The sequence below is a fragment of the Callithrix jacchus genome, chromosome 5 (genome assembly GCF_049354715.1).
Source record: "Callithrix jacchus isolate 240 chromosome 5, calJac240_pri, whole genome shotgun sequence".
Classification (NCBI taxonomy): Eukaryota; Metazoa; Chordata; class Mammalia; order Primates; family Cebidae; genus Callithrix; species Callithrix jacchus.
This window is the reverse complement of record NC_133506.1, coordinates 68,447,325-68,474,261: the sequence shown is the minus strand read 5'-3', so window position 1 is coordinate 68,474,261 and position 26,937 is coordinate 68,447,325. Positions and strand designations below refer to the sequence as shown.

The 26,937-nt window shown below is 39.4% G+C and overlaps 1 protein-coding gene across 7 annotated transcripts in view; it reads left to right on the top strand.

Annotated features, from left to right (window-relative positions):
* Positions 1 to 26,937, top strand: part of LOC103791277 (POTE ankyrin domain family member A-like) — a 117,668-nt gene that overhangs the window by 59,572 nt on the left and 31,159 nt on the right. For 3 of the 7 annotated variants that reach the window (XM_078372542.1, XM_078372540.1, XM_054255014.2), the window contains 4 exons: positions 2,876 to 3,089; positions 7,362 to 7,524; positions 8,414 to 8,536; positions 23,142 to 23,588. In XM_078372542.1, coding sequence (XP_078228668.1) covers positions 2,876 to 3,089; positions 7,362 to 7,524; positions 8,414 to 8,536; positions 23,142 to 23,588 — 947 coding nt within the window. The remainder of the gene's footprint in view (positions 1 to 2,875; positions 3,090 to 7,361; positions 7,525 to 8,413; positions 8,537 to 23,141; positions 23,589 to 26,937) is intronic. The other 4 variants (XM_078372544.1, XM_078372541.1, XM_078372543.1 and 1 more) reach the window with 3 other exon arrangements.

The window sequence follows — 26,937 nt, the reverse complement described above, 5'->3', positions numbered from 1 at the left end:
ATTGCTTTGTGGTCAGAGAACATACTTTGTATGAGTTAAATTTTTCTGACTTAGTTCTTTTGCTAAGCTTGATTGCAGAACCTAGAATGTGGGGTGTTTTGGAACGTGCTCCCCGGGTACTAGAGAAGCATGGTGTTGTTCAAGTCTACCCGCTTCTTGCTGATTTGCTGCTCCCTTGTTTTAATCACTTACTGAGTAATATTCAAATGTCAGACTGTACTTGAGAATTTGTCTATTTGTTCTATCAATTTTTGCCGCATATATTTTGAAGCTGTTATTAGGTACACAGTCACTTAAGATTATATGTTCTTGATTAACTGAACTTTTGAAAGTCATGAGGAAATGACTGTTTATAGCTGGTAAATATTTTTGCTGTGAAATTTACTTTGGTGTTAACATAGCCATTTCTTCTCAGGCTTCTTTTGTCAACTCTTAACCTGGTATATCTTTTAACGTCTTTCTGAACAATTTGTCTTTTTCAATTTAAAGTGTTTTTCTTTTCTTTCTTTCTTTCTTTTTTTCTTTTTTTTTTTTTGAAACAGAGTCTCACTCTGTTGTCCAGGCTGGAGTACAGTGGTGCAACCTCGGCTTACTGCAACCTCTGCCTCCTGGGTTCAAGCGATTCTCCTGCCTCAGCCTCCCGAGTAGCTGGGGGTTACAGTTGCATGCCACCACGCCCAGCTAATTTTTTGTATTTTTAGTAGAGATGGGTTTTGCCATGTTGGCCAGGCTGGTCTTGAACTCCTGACCTGTGATCCTCCTGTCTCAGCCTCTCAATGTACTAGGATTAGAGGCGTGAACCACTGCACCCGGCCTCAAGTTTTTTTTTATATAGGAAGCATGTAGTAGGTTCTTGCATTTTTATCCAATCTGATAATCTGCCTTTTAAATGAGATTTTTGGCCAGTTTCATTTATAATGTGCTTATTGATACAGTTAGGTTTATCTGTCATCATGCTTTTTGATTTCCATCAGTCCCCGCAGTTCTTTGTTCTCTTCTTTTTCTGCTTTCTTCTCAATTAGTCTAGTAATTTTTGTGATTTATTTTTAATCTCCCTTTTATGGCTTATTAGCGATAACTATTTTTTTATCTCAGTGGTTGCACTACAGTTTATAGTATATGATTTTAACTGATCACAGTCCATCTTCAAAAATTATGCCATGTCACATATGGCATAAGAAAATTACAAATGAAAAACCAAACACCATATGTTCTTACTCATAAGCGGGAACTATGCTATGAGGATGCAAGAACATAACAATGATACAATGGAGGTTGGGGACTTGGGGGCAAAGTTTGTGGCGGGGTGAGGGATAAAAGACTATGGATTGGATATTGTGTATGCTGCTTGTGTTATGCTTGAGTGCACCAAAATCTCAGAAACCACCACTAAAAAATTGATTCATGTAATCAAAGACCACCTGTTCCCCAAAAACCAATTGACATTTTTTTAAAAAGGAAAATTAGAATAATATACTTTTATTTCCTCTCTCCCAGCCAGAAGACTCTTCTGGATTTGTAGGGTTATAGTTTTCTTTCCATTTAAAAAGTTTTGGCCATTCTCTTTTTATTTTCCTGTCTCTCTTTTTTCCTCTTTTGGGACTTATTCCTGTTTGAAGTTTTCACGTAGTTCACTGATGTCTCAAATTTATGAAACTTCTCTTTGGTGATGTCTAATCTGTGTTCACTTCCATCCATTGTAGTTTTCATTCCTGACATTGTAATTTGAATCTCTAGAAGAGCATTTTGCTTTAAAAAAATATGTATCTTCCATGCCTCTGCCAATCTGCTTGAGCTTAATTTTGATATAAGTTGAGTTCCATATGAACAGCTTGATCTTTCCGGTCTTCCCTTTATGATTGGGTTGAATCTCCCACTCCTGAGGCAAGATCTTTGTGATGGCTCTATTCATTCCCATGTGAAGTCAGAGTTTTCCCAGCATCACTCATGGGAATGGACACTCTTTTTGGCACCTTATGAGCAGCAGGCGTGTTTCTTTCCAGTTTTTTTTAGATGTTTCTTCCCCTTGGTCTGGGGCAGTTTTCTGGCACACATGCACTGTTCAGTACTCTGCTAGATACCCAGGAGGTATTTTTGCAGATCTTCAGTGTTCTTTCCCTGTACTCTGTCTCCTTTCCCGTGTTCTGTTTTGTAACCTCTGCCTGCCTAGGCTTCACCAGACTCTCAGCTTCATTGTCTCATCTCAGGGAATCTGGTAGACTCCATGTCACTTTTTTCTCTGTGTGTGATAGCCTGGAAACTCTGTGAAGGCAGGAAGCTGGAGCATCATTATGAATTCCATTTGTTTCCTGTCTTACGGGATCATGGTCTTCATTACCTGAAGTCCAATGCCTGGTAAATCATTGTATAATATATTTTTTCTGTTTTCCTTTTGGTTATTTCAGGCAAGAAGGTAAATCAGTACTTGCTTTCCATCGTGGCCAGAAGCAGATGGCAGCAGAGCGTCGGCACCTGCTGTCAACTGCTAGAATGCTTTTCTACCCCTTTGCTTAAGTGCTTCCTTCTCACCCTTGATTTCTTGGTGTAGTCATCTCTTCCTCAGGGAAATCTTTCGTGGGCCCAGTATAGATCAAATTCTCCTATGTGATCATGGAACTCTGATTTCTTACACCATCTATGTGAATTTATAATTGTCACTTTTGTTGTCTTCATTCCCCACTACACTTAAGACTAAATGAGAGTAGAGGTCTCATTTGTTTTACCTGCAGAGCTTAGTGGAATATCTGCCACACTGTAGGCACTCAGTGCCTGTTTGTTCTGTGTATGAAGGAGACAGTGTTTAAAAATGCACAGTCCTTTTTACCTAAAAAGTACTCACATATTTTATTTCCACCTTGTTTTCTCCCTGACACAGAGTCTGTTAGCCTATCAAGAATTGAGAATGTATTTCATTTATATGAAGACTTCCTGGAACTTAAGAATAATGAGGATGAACGACTTACAGCAGAAATTAAACAAATGGGAAATATGGTTAGTGTACTACAAAAGGAAATCTCTGAAACAAAAGAGACAAAATTACAGTTAGAGCATCAGAAGATCGAATGGGAACGAGAGCTGTGCAGGTTGAGGTATGACACTCAAGTTTATGTTTGTTTTGTTTATTATTATACTTAAATTCTGGGGTACACGTGCAGGACGTGCAGGTTTGTTACATAGGTATACGTGTGCCATGTTGGTTTGCTGCATCCATCCCCCCATCATCTACATTGGATATTTCTCCTAATGTTATCCCTCCCCTAGCCCCCCAACCTCCTGATATCCCTACTGTAGACCCCAAACCCCCAAATAGGCCTCAATGTATGATGTTCCCCTCCCTGTGTCCATGTTTTCCGATTGTTCAACACCCACTTAATGAGTGAGAACATGAGGTGTTTGGCTTTCTGTTCTTGTGTCAGTTTGCTGAGAATGATGGTTTCCAGCTTCATCTATGTCCCTGCAAAGGACTTGAACTCATTATTTATGGCTGCATAGTATTCCATGGTATATATGTGCCACATTCTAGTTTTAAAAAAAATATTTATACTAAAGATAATATATTAGAATTTTTATAATTTCTGACTTGCCTTCTGGGGATTAATGGAAGAAACCTTCTTGGTCTTGTGGAACATGAAATTCTTGGAAATAATAAATTATTTTAACTGTGAACTCCTCTGCTAATAAATAAATGCATAGTCTTTGCAATCTTAATGGCCATGTAGAAGTCCAGCATATGAAATCTTGTTATTCATTTAACGAATTGCAATTTGAGTTTTGAAATTATCTTGTATTTATAATTAATGATGTAAGGAGCATCTTTTCTCATTATTATTATTTATAGACACAGGGTCTCACTCTGTGCCTGAGGCTGGAGTTCAGTGGTGTGATCATACCTCCCTGCAGCCTCGAAATTCATCCTCCTGCCTCAGCGTCCTAAGTAGTTGGGACTACAGGTGCCTGTTCCCATGCCTGGCTAACTTTTTAAGTTTTTTGTAGAGACAGGATCTCACTACATTGCTCAAGATGATCTCCAACTCCCAACCTCAAGCGTTCCTTCTGCCTTGGCCTCCCAAGTCATTAATATAACAGGCATGAGCCGTCATGCCCAGCCCATAACATTTTTTATATAAATCTCGCATTTCTAAACTGTTTGCTTTGAATAAATTATCCAATATAGAATTATTAGGTTGAAATACAGGAACTTTTTTAAAAAGACCTTTGATCAATATTCATTTTTCTCAAGAATGTTTGTGTTAATTTACAGTCCAACCAATAGAGCATGAATTGACCACTTTTCTAAAACCAAAGTAATTTTTTTTAAATGTCTACACTTTTACAGTTTTTCAGAACTTTGGTGTATTTCATCGCTTTAAGGGATGCAAGTGGTTTTTGGTTACATGGATGAATAGCTTAACTCCCTATTATGAATGAGAACGTATTTTTATTTGGCTTTCCATTCCTGAGTTACTTCACTTAGAATAATGGCCTCCAGTCCCTTCCAAGTTGCTGCAAAAGGCATTACTTCATTCTTCTTATGGCTGAGGAGTACTCCACGGTGTACATATACCACGTATCATTTATTCCATTCACTGGTTGACGGACACTGAGGTCGATTTCATATCTTTGCAATTGCAAAATGTGCTGCAGTAAACAAACATTTGCCGATGTCTTTTTGATGTAATGATATCTTTTCCTTTGGGTAGATACTCAATAGGGGATTGTTGGAGTGCATGGTAGCTCTATTTTAGCTCTTTGAGAAATCTTCCTACTGTTTTTCATAGAAGTTGTACTAATTTTCATTCCCATCAGCAATGTATGAGCAGGCATTCCCTTTTCACCACATCTGCACCAACATCTTTCTATTGTTTTCAATAATGAGGATGCTGGCTGGGAATACGGGGATATCTCCTTGTTATTTTAGTTTGCATTTCCCTGAATATTAGTGATGTTGGGAATTTTTAACTGTGTTTGTTGGCCATTTGTGCATCTTCTTTTGAGAAATGTCTGTTCTAGTTTTTTTTTTTTTAATTTTTTATTGGATTATAGGTTTTGGGGTACATGAGCAGAGCATGCAAGACAGTTGCGTAGGTACACACATGGCAGTGTGCTTTGCTTTTCTTCTCCCCTTCACCCACATTTGGCATTTCTCCCCAGGCTATCCCTCCCCACCTCCCCCTCCCACTGGCCCTCCCCTGTTCATGTCATTTGTGCACTTTTTGATGGGATTATTTATATTTTTCTTGCTGCTTTGTTTGTCCCTTGTCAGATGCATAGTTTGCAAATACTTTCTCCTATTCTGTAGGTTGTCTGTTTACTCTTATGATTATTTCTTTTGCTGTGCAGAAGACTTTTCATTTAATTAGGTCCCATGTATTTATTTTTGTTTTTGTTGCTTTTTGTTCTGGGGTCTTTGTCATAAATAATTTGCCTAGGCCAGTGTCCAGAAGAGTTTTCTCCTACACTTTCTTCCAGATTTTTTTGTGGTTTCAGGTTATAGATTTAAGTTTTTAATTCATCTCTTTTTTAATTAAAAATAAAAAATATTTTTTGGTAGAGACAAGATCTCACTATGTTGTCCATGCTGGTCTTGAACTCCTGGGCTCAAGCCATTCTCCAGCCTTGGCCTCCCAAAGTGCTGGGATTACAGACAGAAGCCACCATGTTAGGGCCTAATCCATCTTGAGTTAATATTTATATATGGTGAGAGATAGGGATCCAGTTTCATTCTTCTATATGTAGCTATTCAATTTTCCCAACACCATTTATTGAATAGGGTGTTCTTTGCCCGGTTTATGTCTTTGTACACTTTGTGAAAGGTCAGTTGGTTATACATATTTGGCTTTATTTCTACGTTCTGTATTCTGTTCCACTGGTCTGTGTATCTACTTTTATACCAGTACCATGCTGTTTTGGTTACTTTAGGCTTCTCGTGTGGTTTGAAATCTGGTATTGTGATGCCTCTGGCTTCATTCTTTTTGCTTGGGATTGCTTCAGCTAGTCGGGTTCTTTTTTTATTCCTTGTAAATTTTAGAAGTACTTTCTCTAATTTTATAAAGAATGACAGTAGTATTTTGATAGGAATTGCATTGAATCTGGAAATTGCTTTGGTTAATATGGTCATTTTCAATATATTAATTCTTCTATGAACAAAGGGCATATTTCCATTTGTTTGTGTCATCTGTGATTTCCTTTTTTCCTATGAAAGATGTCTTCAGCAGTGCTTTGTAGTTCTCCTTTTAGAGATCTTTTATCTTGGTTACCAAGGAGGTGAAAGATCCTAAAAGGTTAATTTTTTGTTGTTGTTGCCATCACTATCATAAAAGGGACTAGGTTCTTGATTTGATTCTCACCTTGGCCATTCTTGATGTATACTAGTGCTACTGATTTGTGTACATTGATTTTGTAACCTGAGACTTTTACTGATTTCATTGATCAAATCCAGGAGCATTTAGGGTGTTCTAAGCTAAAAGATTATCTCTTGGGCAAACAGATAGTTTGACTTTCTCTTTTCCAATTTGGATGTACTTTCTTTCTTTCTCTTGACTGATTGCTCTGGCTAGGACTTCCCATTTTTATTCTAAATATGCATGAAATAAAAAGTAAAATGGAAAGTAATTGATGATTAGTTTATTCCACATCTTTGTATGCAGATAAAATTAATTCCAAATTAGACGTTGGAACACACATTATCCTTTACTTTTAAATGAAATATTAGATCCTCTCTTGTTCCAAAAGGAATTAAAACATTGTTTATAAAATGCATAAGAATCAAGGAGATAAGTTGAAAGTGTTACCAAAAAGAGAGACATAAAAAGTATGGGGGTAACAGTTATTAAACAGCTTAGCCTAGTCTTGGATTATAGGAGTCTGCAGACACACGTTGTGTGAATGACATCTGAAGGTGTTATCTTACACTGTAAGTCATTTTTCAGGCTACACATACAATATTTCATAAAGAGGAAAATGTATTTCTAGTGAATTTCTAAACTTGTTTGTAAATAGTAACTTATTTTAAGTTAGCTAACTCTAAATGATCTAATTAACTAATTTTCAATTTGCAAAACATGAAAAAGAAGTAATTTTCAACTTGTAACTTTGCTGAGAAAATTCAAATATGCTCTTCACAGGTTTACTAGTAACAGAAACTTACCAGTTAACAGAATGTTTCTTTCCTCGCTACTTCGCTAACATATATGGCCCTCGGAAGAGAATGGAGTGAGAAATTAAAAACATGAGAACTAGAAAGGAAACAAGAACATAGGAGTTTTTATGAGGATTATAAACCCACATGGAAGAGCCAGATGACAAAATAAACATGTTTATTTTCTAACAAAACACATTTTAATATCCATATTTAACTGCAGACTTGCCTTAAAACAAGAAAAAGAGAAGAAAGAAAATGCCGAAATGTTGTGTAATAAAGTTAATGAACAGTTAAGAATAAAAGAAGAGGAATGTAGGGGAAAGGCTGAAATGATTCAAGAACTTCAATGGACTCTGAGAAAACTCATTAAGGAATTGAGGATGGTAAGAAACAACTTGGATCTGGTAAATTAATCTTTGGTGAAAACTTCGTATTTCTAACTTAATGTTTCATCAGTATTGCTTATACTTTTTTTGGCTTCGTGTATATCATTTAGGTTTAAAACAAACCAAAACTGTTATCTCCTCTTAAAAATGAACTATGACATTTATAGCTCAAATTATTTATTGTAAACCTTGGCATCTAAATAGATGCTCAGTTTATGTTTTCAGAATGGAAGAAGAGTTTAATCACTAAATGAGTTTACACATTTTTATGTTAAAATACAGGCTAAATAGCTTTGAAACTATAATGACACTAGTTAAATGTTTTGAAAGAAATTTTATTTTACAATGCTGTATCTTCCCGTATTTAAGAACTGTTTTTCCTCTTTGACAAATGTAATTGTTATGTATGCAATTAAGATTTGAGTGATTCTTGAGGGATAAAAGTTCTTGTGTTTTAACAGGCTACTTTCTTTTAACCATTTTATAAGAGGGGCTCTGTTTTTTTTTTTTTTCTCACTTTTTTTTTAGGCAGAGTCTCACTCTGTTATCCAGGCTGCAGTGCAGTGGTGCAGTCTCGGCTCACTGCAACCTCTGCCTCCTAGGTTCAAGTGATTCTCCTGCCTCAGCCTCCGAAGTAGCTGGGACTACAGGCGTGCACCACCATGCCTAATTTTTGTATTTTTAGTAGAGATGGGGTTTCACTATGTTGGCCAGGATGGTCTCCATCTCCTGACTTCATGATCCTCAGACCTTGGCCTCCCAAAGTGCTGGGATTACAGGCATGAGCCACCATGCTCAGTCAAGTGAGGCTCTGCTCTTAATTAACCCTTTAGTCTTTTTTTTCAGTGCTATTAGACAAACACCTCTATGTTATCTCTATGTCAAGCAGCAGCAAACAGATGCCCAGCAGCAACTTTTTGAAGAACAGAATGCCAGAATAGTACAAGATCAGATTCTGACCAGTAAACAAAAGGAGCTAGAAACGGCTCAAAAGAAAATGGATTCTGAGGTATTTTCTTTGGCCATTTTCAGATATGCTTTTGTAGGTGAATATAATTTTAAAAACAACTCTATTCAACTTGGAATTCTAATGGATTTTTGAATCTCTCTCTCTCTCTCTCTCTCACACACACACACACACACACAGACATATTTGGGGGTGGTGACAGTGGTTCTGGAATTTTCGGCCCATTGTATAACGTCATTTTCTTAATTCAACTTCATTTGTCTGCAAGGGTCAAGTAGTGACTTTCACAGTGGCCTTATCCAAAGGAGAAACATTTGTTATTATTGATAGGAATTAATGATCTTTCCACAATCTCAAAACCCTTGCTAACAACAAACATTCCAGCTTTCAGACATGATTTCATCTTTCTAATATATTAATGGAGAGGTTAGATGATTATTTCTACTGGTAGTAAGGATGAAATGTATAGCCAGTTCAGAGGCCGTACTTCAGATGCCATACCCCTTACTTTTGGGGACATCACAGTTTGCTCCAAGTAGCATCTCATTTCAGCACAAAGAGCTTTGAAAACAATGATATGCTATAACAGAAACTTAGTGATGATTTGTTGATAACTATTTTGTTCTTAGAAAACTACTTCAGTGTATTTTTCCCTGTTTCATGCTTATTTCTGTTTCAAACACTGTAAAGAGGAAACAGAAGTTATTGCAATAGCAGATAGTCTGAGGATTTTCTAAGAAAAGCTCTATAACTTCTTTTTTACCACTGGTGTTTTGAAATAAAAAGCTTCTTTTATATTTACATATTTACAACACAGAAGTAACCATGATTTGGTGGACGAGCACTAGAAGTAAAGTAAGAGGACCTGGGGAAAATCCTGCAGCTTGCATATTTTTGACCTCTCCTTTCAGAATTATGATATAAATGAGCTCAGTGATGTATGTAGAAGTGCTTGGTACAAGGCCAGGTGCAGTGGCTCACGCCTGTAATCCCATTGCTTTGGGAGGCCGAGGTGGGTGAGTCACTTGAGCTCAGGAGTTCCAGAACAGCCTGGGCAACATGGCAAAACCCTATCTCTACAAAAATTACAAATAAATTTAGCCGGGTGTTGGGATGTGCGCCTCTAGTCTCATCTACTCAGGAGGCTGAAGTGGGAGGATCACCTGAGCCCAGAAAACCAAGGCTGCAGTGAGTCTTGATTGTCCCACTGCCCTCTAACCTGAGTGATGGAGTGAGACCCTGTCTCAAAAAAAAAAAAAAGCAACTAATATAATGCTTAGATTTAGCATTTATGAATAAATGTAATTCTTATATAACTGACAATAAAAAATGGTAGAAAAATAAAATAGCTACAGGATATTCTCAGGAAAAAAAAAGAACTTAAGGAACATTGGGAAATTTCCTCTGCCTGTTGTGGAAATTCATGCCGAGAAGAACAGAGAGACCAAGAGACACAAGAGAACATCTTTATTGGAGCTCCAGCTGACAGTGGCCTTACTGCCTGTAATGCCTGCCAGCCCCACATAAAGGAAAATTCCTTGCTTATATTAGTTTTGGCATGGGAAGATAAAGGCAGGAGAAAAAAATAGGTTTAAACAAAGACAGTTAGTCATTGACTTGTGACAAGTTTACACCCTTGAAAATATGTATATTTTCTTTTTTTTAAATTTTTTATTGCATTTTAGGTATTGGGGTACATGTGCAGAACATGCAAGACAGTTGCATAGGTACACACATGGCAGTCTGTTTTGCTTCCTTTCTCCCCTTCACCTCCCCAGCTCCCCCCTTCACTGGCCCTCCACTTTTCCCCCCAATAAACCCCAGTATTCAGTACTCCCCTCCCTGTGCCCATGTGTTCTCATTTTTCTTTTTTTTTTTAATTTTTTATTGGATTATAGGTTTTGGGGTACATGAGCAGAGCATGCAAGACAGTTGCGTAGGTACACACATGGCAGTGTGCTTTCTTTTCTTCTCCCCTTCACCCACATTTGGCATTTCTCCCCAGGCTATCCCTCCCCACCTCCCCCTCCCACTGGCCCTCCCCTTTCCCCCCCAATAGACCCCAGTGTTTAGTACTCCCCTCCCTGTGTCCATGTGTTCTCATTTTTCATCACCCACCTATGAGTGAGAATATGCGGTGTTTCATTTTCTGTTCTTGTGTCAGTTTGCTGAGGATGATGTTTTCCAGATTCATCCATGTCCCTACAAACGACACGAACTCATCGTTTCTGATTGCTGCATAATATTCCATGGTGTATATGTGCCACATTTTTCCAATCCAGTCTATTATCAATGGGCATTTGGGTTGATTCCAGGTCTTTGCTATTGTAAACAGTGCTGCAATGAATATTCGTGTACATGTGTCCTTATAGTAGAACGATTTATAGTCTTTTGGATATATACCCAGTAATGGGATTGCTGGGTCAAATGGAATTTCTATTTCTAAGGCCTTGAGGAATCGCCACACTGTCTTCCACAATGGTTGAACTAATTTACACTCCCACCAACAGTGTAAAAGTGTTCCTTTTTCTCCACATCCTCTCCAGCATCTGTTGTCTCCAGATTTTTTAATGATCGCCATTCTAACTGGCGTGAGATGGTATCTCAATGTGGTTTTGATTTGCATCTCTCTGATGACCAGTGACGATGAGCATTTTTTCATATGATTGTTGGCCTCATATATGTCTTCTTTCGTAAAGTATCTGTTCATATCCTTTGCCCACTTTTGAATGGGCTTGTTTGTTTTTTTCCTGTAAATCTGCTTGAGTTGTTTGTAAATTCTGGATATCAGCCCTTTGTCAGATGGGTAGACTGCGAAAATTTTTTCCCATTCTGTTGGTTGCCGATCCACTCTAGTGACTGTTTCTTTTGCCGTGCAGAAGCTGTGGAGTTTCATTAGGTCCCATTTGTCTATTTTGGCTTTTGTTGCCAATGCTCTTGGTGTTTTGTTCATGAAGTCCTTGCCTACTCCTATGTCCTGGATAGTTTTGCCTAGATTTCCTTCTAGGGTTTTTATGGTGCCAGGTCTTATGTTTAAGTCTTTAATCCATCTGGAGTTAATTTTAGTGTAAGGTGTCAGGAAGGGGTCCAGTTTCTGCTTTCTGCACATGGCTAGCCAGTTTTCCCAACACCATTTGTTAAACATGGAATCCTTTCCCCATTGCTTGTTTTTGTCAGGTTTATCAAAGATTGTATAGTTGTATGTATGTTGTGTTGCCTCCGGTGCCTCTGTTTTGTTCCATTGGTCTATATCTCTGTTTTGGTACCAGTACCATGCTGTTTTGATTACTGTAGCCTTGTAGTATAGTTTTAAATCCGGTAGTGTGATGCCCCCCGCTGTGTTCTTTTTGCTTAGAATTGACTTGGCTATGCGGGCTCTCTTTTGGTTCCATATGAAGTTCATGGTGGTTTTTTCCAGTTCTGTGAAGAAAGTCGATGGTAGCTTGATGGGGATAGCGTTGATTCTGTAAATTACTTTGGGCAGTATAGCCATTTTCACGATATTAATTCTTCCTAACCATGAACATGGAATGTTTCTCCATCTGTTTGTGTCCTCTCTGATTTCGTTGAGCAGTGGTTTGTAGTTCTCCTTGAAGAGGTCTCTTACGTTCCTTGTGAGTTGTATTCCAAGGTATTTTATTCTTTTTGTAGCAATTGTGAATGGCAGTTCGCTCTTGATTTGGCTGTCTTTAAGTCTGTTATTGGTGTAGACGAATTCTTGTGATTTTTGCACATTGATTTTATATCCTGAGACTTTGCTGAAGTTGCTTATCAGTTTCAGGAGTTTTTGGGCTGAGGCAATGGGGTCTTCTAGGTATACTATCATGTCGTCTGCAAAGAGAGACAATTTGGCTTCCACCTTTCCTATTTGAATACCCTTTATTTCTTTTTCTTGCCTGATTGCTCTGGCTAGAACTTCCAGTACTATATTGAATAGGAGTGGTGAAAGCGGGCATCCTTGTCTAGTGCCAGATTTCAAAGGGAATGCTTCCAGTTTTTGCCCATTCAGTATGATATTGGCTGTTGGTTTGTCGTAAATAGCTTTTATTACTTTGAGATACGTTCCATCGATACCGAGTTTATTGAGGGTTTTTAGCATAAAGGGCTGTTGAATTTTGTCAAATGCCTTCTCTGCGTCAATTGAGATAATCATGTTGTTTTTGTTTTTGGTTCTGTTTATGTGGTGAATTACATTGATAGACTTGCGTATGTTGAACCAGCCTTGCATCCCCGGGATGAATCCTACTTGATCATGATGAATAAGTTTTTTGATTTGCTGTTGCAATCGGCTTGCTAATATTTTATTGAAGATTTTTGCATCTATGTTCATCATGGATATTGGCCTGAAGTTTTCTTTTCTTGTTGGGTCTCTGCCGGGTTTTGGTATCAGAATGATGTTGGTCTCATAAAATTATCTGGGAAGGATTCCCTCTTTTTGGATTGTTTGAAATCGTTTTAGAAGAAATGGTGCCAGCTCTTCCTTGTGTGTCTGGTAGAATTCGGCTGTGAACCCGTCTGGACCTGGGCTTTTTTTGTGTGGTAGGCTCTTAATTGATGCCTCAACGTCAGACCTTGTTATTGGTCTATTCATAGTTTCAGCTTCCTCCTGGTTTAGGCTTGGGAGGACACAGGAATCTAGGAATTTGTCCATTTCTTCCAGGTTTACTAGTTTATGCACATAGAGTTGTTTGTAATATTCTCTGATGATGGTTTGAATTTCTGTGGAATCTGTGGTGATTTCCCCTTTATCATTTTTTATTGCATCTATTTGGTTGTTCTCTCTTTTCTTTTTAATAAATCTGGCTAGTGGTCTGTCTATTTTTTTGATCTTTTCAAAAAACCAGCTCTTGGATTTATTGATTTTTTTAAGGGTTTTTCGTGTCTCAATCTCCTTCAGTTCAGCTCTGATCTTAGTTATTTCTTGTCTTCTGCTGGGTTTTGAGTTTTTTTTGGTCTTGGTCCTCTAGCTCTTTCAATTTTGATGATAGGGTGTCAATTTTGGATCTCTCCATTCTCCTCATATGGGCACTTATTGCTATATACTTTCCTCTAGAGACTGCTTTAAATGTGTCCCAGAGGTTCTGGCACGTTGTGTCTTCATTCTCATTGGTTTCAAAGAACTTCTTTATTTCTGCCTTCATTTCGTTGTTTACCCAGTCAACATTCAATAGCCAGTTGTTCAGTTTCCATGAAGCTGTGCGGTTCTGGGTCTGTTTCTGAATTGTGAGTTCTAACTTGATTGCACTATGGTCTGAGAGGCTGTTTGTTATGATTTCAGTTGTTTTGCATTTGTTGAGCAGTGCTTTACTTCCAATTATGTGGTCAATTTTAGAGTAGGTGTGATGTGGTGCTGAGAAGAATGTGTATTCTGTGGATTTGGGGTGGAGAGTTCTGTAAATGTCTATCAGGTTTGCTTGCTCCAGGTCTGAGTTCAAGCCCTGGATATCCTTGTTGATTTTTTGTCTGGTAGATCTGTCTAGTATTGACGGTGGAGTGTTAAAGTCTCCCACTATTATTGTGTGGGAGTCTAAGTCCTTTTGTAAGTCATTAAGAACTTGCCTTATGTATCTGGGTTCTCCTGCATTGGGTCCATATATGTTTAGGATCGTTAGCTCTTCTTGTTGTATCGATCCTTTTACCATTATGTAATGGCCTTCTTTGTCTCTTTTGATCTTTGTTGCTTTAAAGTCTATTTTATCAGAGATGAGAATTGCAACTCCTGCTTTTTTTTGCTTTCCATTTGCTTGGTAAATCTTCCTCCATCCCTTTATTTTGAGCCTTTGTGTATCCTTGCATGTGAGATGGGTTTCCTGGATACAGCACACTCATGGGTTTTGGATTTTTATCCAATTTGCCAGTCTGTGTCTTTTGATTGGTGTGTTTAGTCCATTTACATTTAGGGTTAATATTGTTATGTGTGAATTTGATACTGCCATTTTGATGCTAAGTGGCTGTTTTGCCTGTTAGTTGTTGGAGATTCTTCATTATGTTGATGCTCTTTAGCATTCAGTGTGATTTTGGAATGGCTGGTACTGGTTGATCCTTTCTATGTGTAGTGCCTCTTTTAGGAGCTCTTGTAAAGCAGGCCTGGTGGTGACAAAATCTCTGAGTACTTGCTTGTTCGCAAAGGATTTTATTTTTCCTTCACTTCTGAAGCTCAGTTTGGCTGGATATGAAATTCTGGGTTGAAAGTTCTTTTCTTTAAGAATCTTGAATATTGGCCCCCACTCTCTTCTGGCTTGTAGTGTTTCTGCTGAGAGATCTGCTGTGAGTCTGATGGGCTTCCCTTTGTGGGTGACCCGACCTTTCTCTCTGGCTGCCCTTAGTATTCTCTCCTTTATTTCAACTCTATTGAATCTGACGATTATGTGCCTTGGGGTTGCTCTTCTTGCGGAATATCTTTGTGGTGTTCTCTGAATTTCCTGCAATTGAGTGTTGGCCTGTCTTGCTAGGTGGGGGAAATTTTCCTGGATGATGTCCTGAAGAGTATTTTCCAGCTTGGATTCATTCTCTTCGTCCCCTACTGGTACACCTATCAAACGTAGGTTAGGTCTTTTCACATAGTCCCACATTTCTTGGAAACTTTGTTTATTCCATTTTGCATTTTTTTCTCTAATCTTGGTTTCTCGTTTTATTTCATTGAGTTGGTCTTCGACTTCAGATATTCTTTCTTTTGCTTGGTCAATTCGGCTATTGAAACTTGTGCATGCTTTGCGAAGTTCTCGTATTGTGTTTCTCAGCTCCTTTAATTCATTCATATTCCTCTCTAAGTTATCCATTCTTGTTATCATTTCCTCAAATCTTTTTTCAAATCTTTTTTCAAGGTTCTTAGTTTCTTTGCATTGATTTAATACATGATCTTTTAGCTCACAAAAGTTTCTCATTATCCATCTTCTGAAGTCTAATTCTGTCATTTCATCACAGTCATTCTCCGTCCAGCTTTGTTCCCTTGCTGGTGAGGAGTTTTGGTCCTTTCTAGGATGCTAGGTGTTCTGGTTTCGGGTGTTTTCCTCCTTTTTGCGCTGGTTTCTTCCCATCTTTGTGGATTTGTCCGCTGGTCGTCTGCGTAGTTGCTGACTTTTCGATTGGGTCTCTGAGTGGACACCCTGAATGTTGATGATGAAGTATTTCTGTTGCTTGGTTTTCCTTCTACCAGTCTAGCCCCTTCGCTGTACGACTGCTGAGGTCCGCTCCAGACCCTGCTTGTCTGGGGTGCACCTCTAGCAGCTGTGGCACAGCGAGGGATGCTACCAGTTTCTTTTTCTGCTATCTTTGTCCCAGGATGATGCCTGCCTAATGTCAGTCTTTTGGATATAGAGGGGTCAGGGAGCTGCTTGAGGAGACAGTTTGTACTTTATAGGGGTTTAATTGCTGAGCTGTGAGCTGTGTTGTTCATTCAGGGCTGTTAGGCTGCTATGTTTGATTCTGCTGCAACAGAGCTCATTAAAAAAACCCTTTTTTTTCTCAAATGCTCTGTGTTGAGGGGTTTGGGCTTTATTTTTGGATGTCCGTTGAGGTCCTGCCCAGCTAGGATGCAGACTAGCCACTGTTTTCCTGCCAAGGCTCCGCACTGCTGTTGTGAGGCTCGCCCTGGCTCTGCTGTTCTGCTGTTCTCCGCCACACTCTGCGGCGGAGTCTCTCTGTTGTAGCGGGTTGCCTCGGCAATGGCAGGCTGCGTCAGCAGTGGGCGTGTATCTCAGTAGGGACGGGTTGCCTCGGCAAGGGCTGGCTGCATCAGCAGTGGGCGTGTATCTCAGTAGGGAAGGGTTGCCTCGGCAACAGCTGGCTGTGTCAGCAATGGGCGTGTATCTCAGTTGGGGTGGGTTGCCTCGGTAATGGTGGCCACCCCTCCCCCTCAGAGCGTCTCGGGCCGTCTGCACTGGCCTTGTTTGAAATCGCGGTTTTGTTCGTCCCACTGGGCCAATCCTAACGCTCTGTTCCTGCAATCCCCTTGGCTGGCCCACTGTCCAAGTCTAGCTCAGTCTCAAGTCCAGCCCTCTCACGTCTCCAGTTGCCGGTTCAACGGGGCACCCGGACAAGTGCGCCCTATGGGGAGCGCTGGGTAGGGCTGGCCACCGCCAACCCAGCTGCCGGCTTCGCCAGGCAGATATTCTGCCTGGCGTCCTGCGTCTCCTCTTCACTTGGGAATTTCCCCGTTCCATGAGCAACAAAGATCAGTCTGGAAATGCAGCTCAGACTCACCTCTCCGCAGACACAATGAGAACTCCAATCCTGGGTTCGTGTTCTCATTTTTCATCACCCGCCTATGAGTGAGAATATGTGGTATTTCATTTTCTGTTCTTGTGTCAGTTTGCTGAGAATGATGTTCTCCAGATTCATCCATGTCCCTACAAACGACACGAACTAATCATTTTTTATTGCTGCATAAAATTCCATGGTGTATATATGCCACATTTTCCCAATCCAGTCTATCATGAATGGGCATTTGGGTTGATTCCAGGTCTTTGCTATTGTAAACAGTGCTGCAATGAACATTCGTGTGCATGTGTTCTTATAGTAGAATGATTTATAGTCCTTTGGATATATACACAGTAATGGGATTGCTGGGTCAAATGGAATTTCTATTTCTAAGGCCTTGAGGAATCGCCACACTGTCTTCCACAATGGTTGAACTAATTTACACTCCCACCAACAGTGTAAAAGTGTTCCTTTTTCTCCACATCCTCTCCAGCATCTGTTGTCTCCAGATTTTTTAATGATCACCATTCTAACTGGCGTGAGATGGTATCTCAATGTGGTTTTGATTTGCATCTCTCTGATGACCAGTGACGATGAGCATTTTTTCATATGATTGTTGGCCTCATATATGTCTTCTTTCGTAAAGTATCTGTTCATATCCTTTGCCCATTTTTGAATGGGCTTGTTTGTTTTTTTCCTGTAAATCTGTTTGAGTTCTTTGTAAATTCTGGATATCAGCCCTTTGTCAGATGGGTAGACTGCAAAAAATTTTTCCCATTCTGTTGGTTGCTGATTCACTCTAGTGACTGTTTCTTTTGCCATGCAGAAGCTGTGGAGTTTCATTAGGTCCCATTTGTCTATTTTGGCTTTTGTTGCCAATGCTTTTGGTGTTTTGTTCATGAAGTCCTTGCCTACTCCTATGTCCTGGATGGTTTTGCCTAGATTTCCTTCTAGGGTTTTTATGGTGCCAGGTCTTATGTTTAAGTCTTTAATCCATCTGGAGTTAATTTTAGTGTAAGGTGTCAGGAAGGGGTCCAGTTTCTGCTTTCTGGACATGGCTAGCCAGTTTTCCCAACACCATTTGTTAAACAGGGAATCCTTTCCCCATTGCTTGTTTCTGTCAGGTTTATCAAAGATTGTATGGTTGTAGATATGTTGTGTTGCCTCCAATGCCACTGTTTTGTTCCATTGGTCTATATCTCTGTTTTGGTACCAGTACCATGCTGTTTTAATTACTGTAGCCTTGTAGTATAATTTGAAATCCGGTAGTGTGATGCCCTTCGCTGTGTTCTTTTTGCATAGAATTGACTTGGCTATGCGGGTTCTCTTTTGGTTCCGTATGAAGTTCATGGTGTTTCTTTCCAGTTCTGTGAAGAAAGTCAACAGTAGCTTGATGGGGATAGAGTTGATTCTGTAAATTCCTTTTGGCAGTATAGCCATTTTAACGATATTAATTCTTCCTAACCATGAACATGGAATGTTTCTCCATCTGTTTGTATCCTCTCTTATTTCGTTGAGCAGTGGTTTGTAGTTTTCCTTGAAGAGGTCCCTTACGTTCTTTGTAAGTTGTATTCCTAGGTATTTTATTCTTTTTGTAGCAATTGTGAATGGCAGTTCGTTCTTGATTTGGCTCTCTTTAAGTCTGTTATTGGTGTATAGGACTGCTTGTGATTTTTGCACATTGATTTTATATCCTGAGACTTTGCTGAAGTTGCTTATCAGTTTCAGGAGTTTTTGGGGTGAGGCAATGGGGTCTTCTAGGTATACTATGATGTCGTCTGCAAATAGAGACAATTTGGCTTCCACCTCTCCTATTTGAATACCCTTTACTTTATTTTATTTTTTTTTGCCTGATTGCTCTGGCTAGAACTTCCAGTACTATATTGAATAGGAGTGGTGAAAGAGGGCATCCTTGTCTAGTGCTGGATTTCAAAGGGAATGCTTCCAGTTTTTGCCCATTCAGTATGATATTGGCTGTTGGTTTGTCATAAATAGCTTTTATTACTTTGAGATACGTTCCATCGATACCGAGTTTATTGAGGGTTTTTAGCATAAAGGGCTGTTGAATTTTGTCAAATGCCTCTCTGCATCAATTGAGATAATCATGTGGTTTTTGTTTTTGTTCTGTTTATGTGGTGAATTACGTTTATAGACTTGCGTATGTTGAATCAGCCTTGCATCCCCGGGATAAATCCTACTTGATCATGATGCATAAGTTTTTTGATTTGCTGTTGCAATCGGCTTGCCAATATTTTATTGAAAACTTTTGCATCTATGTTCATCATGGATATTGGCCTGAAGTTTTCTTTTCTTGTTGGGTCTCTGCCAGGTTTTGGTATCAGGATGATGTTGGTCTCATAAAATGATTGGGGTAGGATTCCCTCCTTTTGGATTATATGAAATAGTTTCAGAAGGAATGGTACCAGCTCCTCTTTGTGTGTCTGGTAGAATTTGGCTGTGAACCCATCTGGACCTGGGCTTTTTTTGTGTGGTAGGCTCTTAATTGCTGCCTCGACTTTTGACCTTGTTATTGGTCTATTCATAGTTTTGGCTTCCTCCTGGTTTAGGCTTGGGAGGACACAGGAGTCCAGGAATTTATCCATTTATTCCATGTTTATTAGTTTATGTGCATAGAGTTGTTTGTAATATTCTCTAATGATGGTTTGAATTGCTGTGGAATCTGTGGTGATTCCCCCATTTTCATTTTTTATTGCATCTATTTGGTTGTTCTCTCTTTTCTTTATAATCAATCTGGCTAGTGGCCTCTCTGTTTTGTTGATCTTTTCAAAAAACCAGCTCTTGGATTTATTGATTTTTTGAAGGGTTTTTCGTGTCTCAATCTCCTTCAGTTGAGCTCTGATCTTAGTTATTTCTTGTCTTCTGCTGGGTTTTGAGTTTTTTTTTTAATCTTGCTCCTCTAGCTCTTTCAATTTTGACGATAGGGTGTCAATTTTGGATCTCTCCATTCTCCTCATATGGGCACTTATTGCTATATACTTTCCTCTAGAGACTGCTTTAAATGTGTCCCAGAGGTTCTGGCACGTTGTGTCTTCGTTCTCATTGGTTTCGAAGAACTTCTTTATTTCTGCCTTCATTTCATTGTTTACCCAGTCAACATTCAAGAGCCAGTTGTTCAGTTTCCATGAAGCTGTGTGGTTCTGGGTCTGTTTCTGAATTGTGAGTTATAACTTGATTGCACTATGGTCTGAGAGGCTGTTTGTTATGATTTCAGTTGTTTTGCATTTGCTGAGCAGTGCTTTACTTCCAATTATGTGGTCAATTTTAGAGTAGGTGTGATGTGGTGCTGAGAAGAATGTATATTCTGTGGATTTGGGGTGGAGACTTCTGTAAATGTCTATCAGGTTTGCTTGCTCCAGGTCTGAGTTCAAGCCCTGGATTTCCTTGTTGATTTTCTGTCTGGTTGATCTGTCTAATATTGACAGTGGGGTGTTAAAGTCTCCCACTATTATCGTGTGGGAGTCTAAGTCTCTTTGTAAGTCATTAAGAACTTGCCTTATATATCTGGGTGCTCCTGTATTGGGTCCATATATATTTAGGATCGTTAGCTCTTCTTGTTGTATCGATCCTTTTACCATTATGTAATGGCCTTCTTTGTCTCTTTTGATCTTTTTTGCTTTAAAGTTAATTTTATCAGAGATGAGAATTGCAACTTTCGCTTTTTTTTGCTCTCCATTTGCTTGGTAAATCTTCCTCCATCTTTTCATTTTGAGCCTTTGTGAATTTTTGCATGTGGGATGAGTTTCTTGGATACAGTACACTGATGGGTTTTGGATTTTTATCCAATTTGCCAGTCTGTGTCTTTTGATTGGTGCGTTTAGTCCATTTACATTTAGTGTTAATATTGTTATGTGTGAATTTGATACTGCCATTTTGATGCTAGCTGGCTGTTTTGCCCATTAGTTGTTGTAGATTCTTTATTATGTGGATGCTCTTTAGCATTTAGTGTGATTTTCTAATGGCTGGTACTGGTTGTTCCTTTCTATGTGTAGTGTCTCTTTCAGGAGCTCTTGTAAAGCAGCCCTCGTGGTGACAAAATCTCTGAGTACTTGCTTGTGCACAAAGGATTTTATTTTTCCTTCTCTTCTGAAGCTCACTTTGGCTGGATATGAAATTCTGGGTTGAAAGTTCTTTTCTTTAAGGATGTTGAATATTGGCCCCCACTCTCTTCTGGCTTGTAGTGTTTCTGCCGAGAGATCTGCTGTGAGTCTGATGGGCTGTCCTTTGTGGGTGACCCGACCTTTTTCTCTGGCTTCCCTTAGTATTTTCTCCATTATTTCAGCCTTGTTAAATCTGACAATTATATGCCTTGGGGTTGCTGTTATTGCAGAATATCTTTGTGGTGTGCTCTGTATTTCCTGCATTTTAGTGTTGGCCTGTCTTGCTATTTTTCTGGATAATGTCCTGAAGAGTATTTTCCAGCTTGGATTCATTCTCTTTGTCACATTCTGATACACCTATCAAACATAGGTTAGGTCTCTTCACATAGTCCTACATTTCTTGGAGACTTTGTTCATTCCTTTTGGCGCTTTTTTCTCTGATCTTGGTTACTCATTTTATTTCATTGAGTTGATCTTCGGCTTCTGATATTTTTTCTTCTGCATGGTCAATTCGGCTGTTGAAACTTGTTCATGCTTAACAAAGTTCTCGTATTGTGTTTTTCAGCTTCTTTAATTCATTCATATTCCTCTTTAAGTTATCCATTCTTGTTATCATTTCCTTGAATCTTTTTTCAAATCTTTTTTTAAGGTTCTTAGTTTCTTTGCATTGATTTAAAACATGTTCTTTTAGCTCACAAAAGTTTCTCATTATCCACCTTCTGAAGTCTAATTCCGTCATTTCATCACAGTCATTTTCCGTCCAGCTTTGTTCCCTTGCTGGTGAGGAGTTTTGGTCTTTTCTAGGAGGCGAGGTGTTCTGGTTTCCGGTGTTTTCCTCCTTTTTGCACTGGTTTCTTCCCATCTTTGTGGATTTATCTGCCTGTCATTTGTGTAGTTGCTGACTTTTCGATTAGGTCTCTGAGTGGATGTCCAGATTGTTGATGATGAAGTATATCTGTTACTTGGTTTTTCTTTTACCAGTCTAGCTTCTCCACTGTACAACTGCTGAGGTCCACTCCAGGCCCTGCTTGTCTGGGGTGCACCTATAGCAGCTGTGGAACAGTGAGGGATGCTACCAGTTTCTTTTTCTCCTATCTTTGTCCCAGAATGATGCCTGCCAAATGTCAGTCTTTTGGATATAGAGGGGTCAGGAAGCTGCTTGAGGAGAAAGTCTGTACTTTTTAGGAGCTCAAGTGCTGAGCTGTGAGCTCTGTTGTTCATTCAGGGCTGTTAGGCTGCTACGTTTAATTCTGCTGCAGCAGAACTCATAAAAAAAAACCCCTTTTTTTTTCAGATGCTCTGTGTTGGGGGGTTGGGGCTTTCTTTGTGTGTGTCCATTGTGCTGTCCTGCCCAGCTAGGAGGCAGTCTAGTCACTATTTGCCTGCCGAGGCTCTGCCCTACTGGTGTGAGGTTTGCCCTGTTGCTGCAGGCTCTGTTCTGCTGCTGCGGTATCTGCCCTGCTGCCACCAGTTATGCCCTGCGGCAGAGTCTTTCTGTTGTAGCAGGTTCCCTCGGCAATGGCAGGCTGCATCAGCAATGGGCGTGTACCTCAGTAGGGGTGGATTGCCTCGGTAATGGTGGATGCCCCTCCCCCATGGAGCTGCACCATCCTGGGTTCAGCTGTGCCCTCAGGGAACCTCTCCACCCAGAGCGTTTGGAATTGCTGTTTTGTTTGTTTCCCTGTGCTACCCCAAACGCTGTTTCCCTGGAATCTCCTGGCCTGGCTCACTGTCCAAGTCCCATTCAGTCTCAAGTTCAGCCCTCTCAAGTCTCAGATTGCCAGTTCAACAGGGCACCCCGACCATTGTGCTTTGTGCGGAACTCTGTGTAGCGCTGCTGTGCTACAGCGCTGGCCACCGGCTGCACTGGCTGCCGACTGCACCAGCCGAAACCTCTGCCTGGCATCTTACATCTCTTTTATACCTGGGAATTTCCCCGTTCTGTGGGCAACAAAAATCCGTCTGGAAATGCGGCCCTGACTCAAGCTCTTCGCGCATTCACCGAGCGCTCCAATCCTGGGTTGATCTCACTGCGCCATCTTGAGTCCCTCCTCCAGAGAATATGTATATTTTATATGTGGTTATTTTGCTCCCATGGCTGTCTTGCTCCCACTGCTGGTAGCTGGGGAAGAGAACAGGTTTTTTGTTTTTTGGGCTTTTTTCTGGCAGAAATATGCTTGTGAGCTGTGGGTACAAAGATATGCTTGGGTACCTTATCTTGGAAGGAGGAGGCTATGCTGGGTCTCCTTTAGCTAACTCTAGGCATTTTAGGCTGAGAGGGGTGGTTTACTTGCTCCTCTGCTTTTTATAAATATTTTTGTGGCTTACAGGACAAAATGAAGGCTGATATGTCTGACCTACGAGCTAGGAATGAGATTATTTCTGAAAAACTTTCTAATGTGGAAAACGAAATCAACAGCCTACAAATTCAGCTCCATAATGCAAGAGATGCTGTTGGAGAACAGAATTTGATTTTGGAACGTGTGCAAAGAGACCTCGGCCAAACACACTGTCAGAAGAAAGAAATTGAACAAATGCACCAAATTCAACAAAGAAAACTGAAGAAATACATTGCAAAGCAGGAATCTGTAGAAGAGAGATTATTTCAATTACAAAATGAAAATACGTTGCTTCGACAGCAACTGGGTGATGCTCACAAGAAAGTGAACAGACAAGAAAAGACAATCAGTTCTCTCCATGACCAGTTTCAGGCTTTTGCCAGTAATATTCAATTTGAGAGTGAAAAGCAGAGTCTTCTACTACAAGAGACTGAGGAAGTAAGTATTAAGAAAGATAAATATTTTTCAACCTTCCTAAAAGAAAATTTAAAGCAATATTTGATTATGGCTAAATGTTTTATCTAGGTGAATATAAAAATATATAGATCTTAAATGTATTTGCTGTTAAAACTGATACTTTGAGTGAAGAAATTGTGTCACCTATGAAATTGTAAGCTCAGTTACAGTGTTAATAGGTACAGATTAATGTTCATAGTGTTGTCTTACGCTGCTGAAATGATCATTGCAATGCTTTTATATGGCCATGTTTGAAGACCATGGTGAAGCAGATAAACAGAATGCTTATACCTGACATGGGTATTTTGAAATTAAGATTCAGTTAGGAGGGTTACTTTGACCATTAATTCCAGATTTTCCAGGTGAACTGAAGTATACTACTATACTTCAGTATATATTTCCACAATACTTTCCCTTCAGTAGTTTTGCAACTTATTTACGTTGGTATAATATTATTTTTATTCATATCAATTTGACTTAAATCTGAGAGGATTTCAGTTTCAAATTACTCATTATGACCTCTCAATTCTTTAAAGGCATTTACTTTTTAATAAATCATAATTTGGGGCAGATGTGAATTTCAGCAAAGCTATGTTAGATTTCATCTTACCACTAGTATTTATAATTTCTTTGAATTTTTTTACAAACAGTTTGCTTATAATTTTCATTTCAAGGCTCACTGCCTGTCATTCAGATATAACTTTGACCAGTACAAAGGTAACTGTGTTTATCTGTGATTTATGTGTTTGGCATTGAGTCCCCATTTTTTAACTAATGAGAGGTGGCAGGATTCACATATAGTGAGAATGGACTGAATAGGGGAGACACTTGTAGAAGCTGAGGTCGATGGCCGACCACTAACAGCTCAGGATTGTAGCTCCCAGTGAAAGCCCAGAGAACGAGACGACGCCACACTTTTAGACGAATTTTCATCACTCACCGATCAGCCGATTCCCAGTGGAGGAGCCCCACAGGTCGCCAGCGCGATTCTTGTGGCCACTGCAGTGGTTTTGCCGGCGTCTCGGCACAGCAGCTCTTCATGCAGAACCAACGGGACTGCTTCCCCTACTGACCAGAGTTTGGAGCTCCGGGAAGTCAGAGCTGCTTGTTGCAGACTCAAGAGGGAAGCCAGACCAGAGATTCCCAGGCAGAAGAGCACCATCAGTCTTATCACTGCTATTTAGGCTGCCACAGTGGGTTGCTCGGATCCCAGCACTGGGGATCAATAAGTCGGACGTCGACTCAGAAACCTAATTAGAAAGGCGGTTCATCTACAATGAAGGGGAAAAAACAGCCTAAGAAGGCCGAGTATACTCAAAATCAGAACCCATCAGCAACGGAACAAGCCCTGATGGAAAAGGACTCATCAGTAATGGAACAAGCCCTGATGGAAAAGGACTGTGTTCCATTATCTGAAGTAGGCTTTAAAAGGTGGATGATAAGAAACTTCTGGGAGTTAAAGGAACTTGTTCTAACCCAATGTAAAGAAACTAAGAACTTGGAAAAAAGGTTAGATGAAATGTTGAAAAGAATAGACAATATAGAGAGGAATACAAATGAACTTATGGAGTTGGAAAATACAACACGAGAACTTAGTGAAATATGTACAAGCTTAAACAGCCGAATGGATCAAGCAGAAGAAAGGGTATCAGAGGTCGAAGATCAACTTAATGAAACAAAACGACAAGACAAGAATAGAGAAAAAAGGATAAAAAGGAATGAGCAAAGTCTCCAAGCAATATGGGACTATGTGAAAAGACCTAATATACGCTTGATTGGTGTACCTGAATGTGATGGAGAGAATGAATTCAAGCTGAAAAATACTCTCCAGGACATTATCCAGGAAAATTTTCCTAATTTAGCAAAGCAGGACACTATTCAACCCCAGGCAATACAGAGAACACCACAAAGATATTCCTCAAGAAGACCAACCCCAAGGCACATAATCGTTAGATTCACCAAGATCGAAACGAAGGAGAAAATATTAAGGGCAGCCAGAGAGAAAGATCAAGTTACCCATAAAGGTAAGCCTATTAGGCTTACAGCAGATCTCTCAACGGAAACCCTACAAGCTAGAAGAGAGTGGGGGCCAATATTCAATATACTTAATCAACAGAACATTCAGCCCAGATTTTCATATCCTGCCAATTTAAGCTTTACATTTGAAGGAAAAATAAAATCTTTTTGGAACAAGCAAGTACTCAGAGATTTTATTACCACAAGGCCTGCTTTACAAGAACTTCTAAAAGAAGCATTATACACAGAAAGGAACAACCAGTATGACCCTTTCTAAAAACACACCAAAAAGTAAAGAGCATTAACATAAAGAAGAATTTTTATCAACGAAAGGACAAAATAGCCAGTTAATATCAAATGGCAGCAACCCTAAATTTAAATCGACCAAATCTCCCAATCAAAAGATACAGACAAAATCCAACGATATATCCAAAGATATACATAGACTCAAAATAAAGGGTTGGAAAAAAAAAAAGTACCAACCAAATGGAGAGCAAAAATAAATAAATAAGAAGCAGGAGTTGCAATTTTCACATTTGACAAAATAGATTTCAAAGCTACAAGGATACAAGGGTAAAAGGATTAATGTAATAATAAGAGATCTTAACACCCAGATACATAAGACCCATAATGAGATTTAGATTCAACGAGACAGAAAATTGATAACGATATCTGGGACTGGAACTAAGATCCAGAACAAATAAACTCAATAGAGCGCTCCATTTTAAACACACAAAATATACATTATCCACAAAATCTAACGATATATCTAAAGATATACAAAGACTCAAAACAAGGGGATGGAAAAAAAACTCACCAACCAAATGGAGAGCAAAAATAAATAAATAAAAAGCAGGAGTTGCAATTCTCACACTTAATAAAATAGATTTCAAAGCTACAAGGATGCAAGGGTAAAAGGATTAATGCAACAATAAGAGATCTTAACACCCAGATACATAAGACACATAATGAGATTTAGATTCAATGAGACAACAAATTGATAACGATATCCAGGACTTGAACTCAGAGCCAGAACAAATAAACACAATAGAGGTCTCCATTTTAAACACATAAAATATGCATTAACCACTTTAAACACTCAAAATATTGATCGGCCATTATTGAAACCCATTAAAAAAAAAAAAAGCAGCTGAGGTCAGGAGGGAGGTAGAGGCCAGGTAACCCAGGGCCTCAAAGGCCATTGGAATTTTACTTGTATTCTGAGATAGGAATCTTTTGGAAGGATCTGAGTAGGCAACTGAATATGCAAGGAACTCTGAAGTTGATTGGAGCTTCTAATAAAAACGAGGGAAAA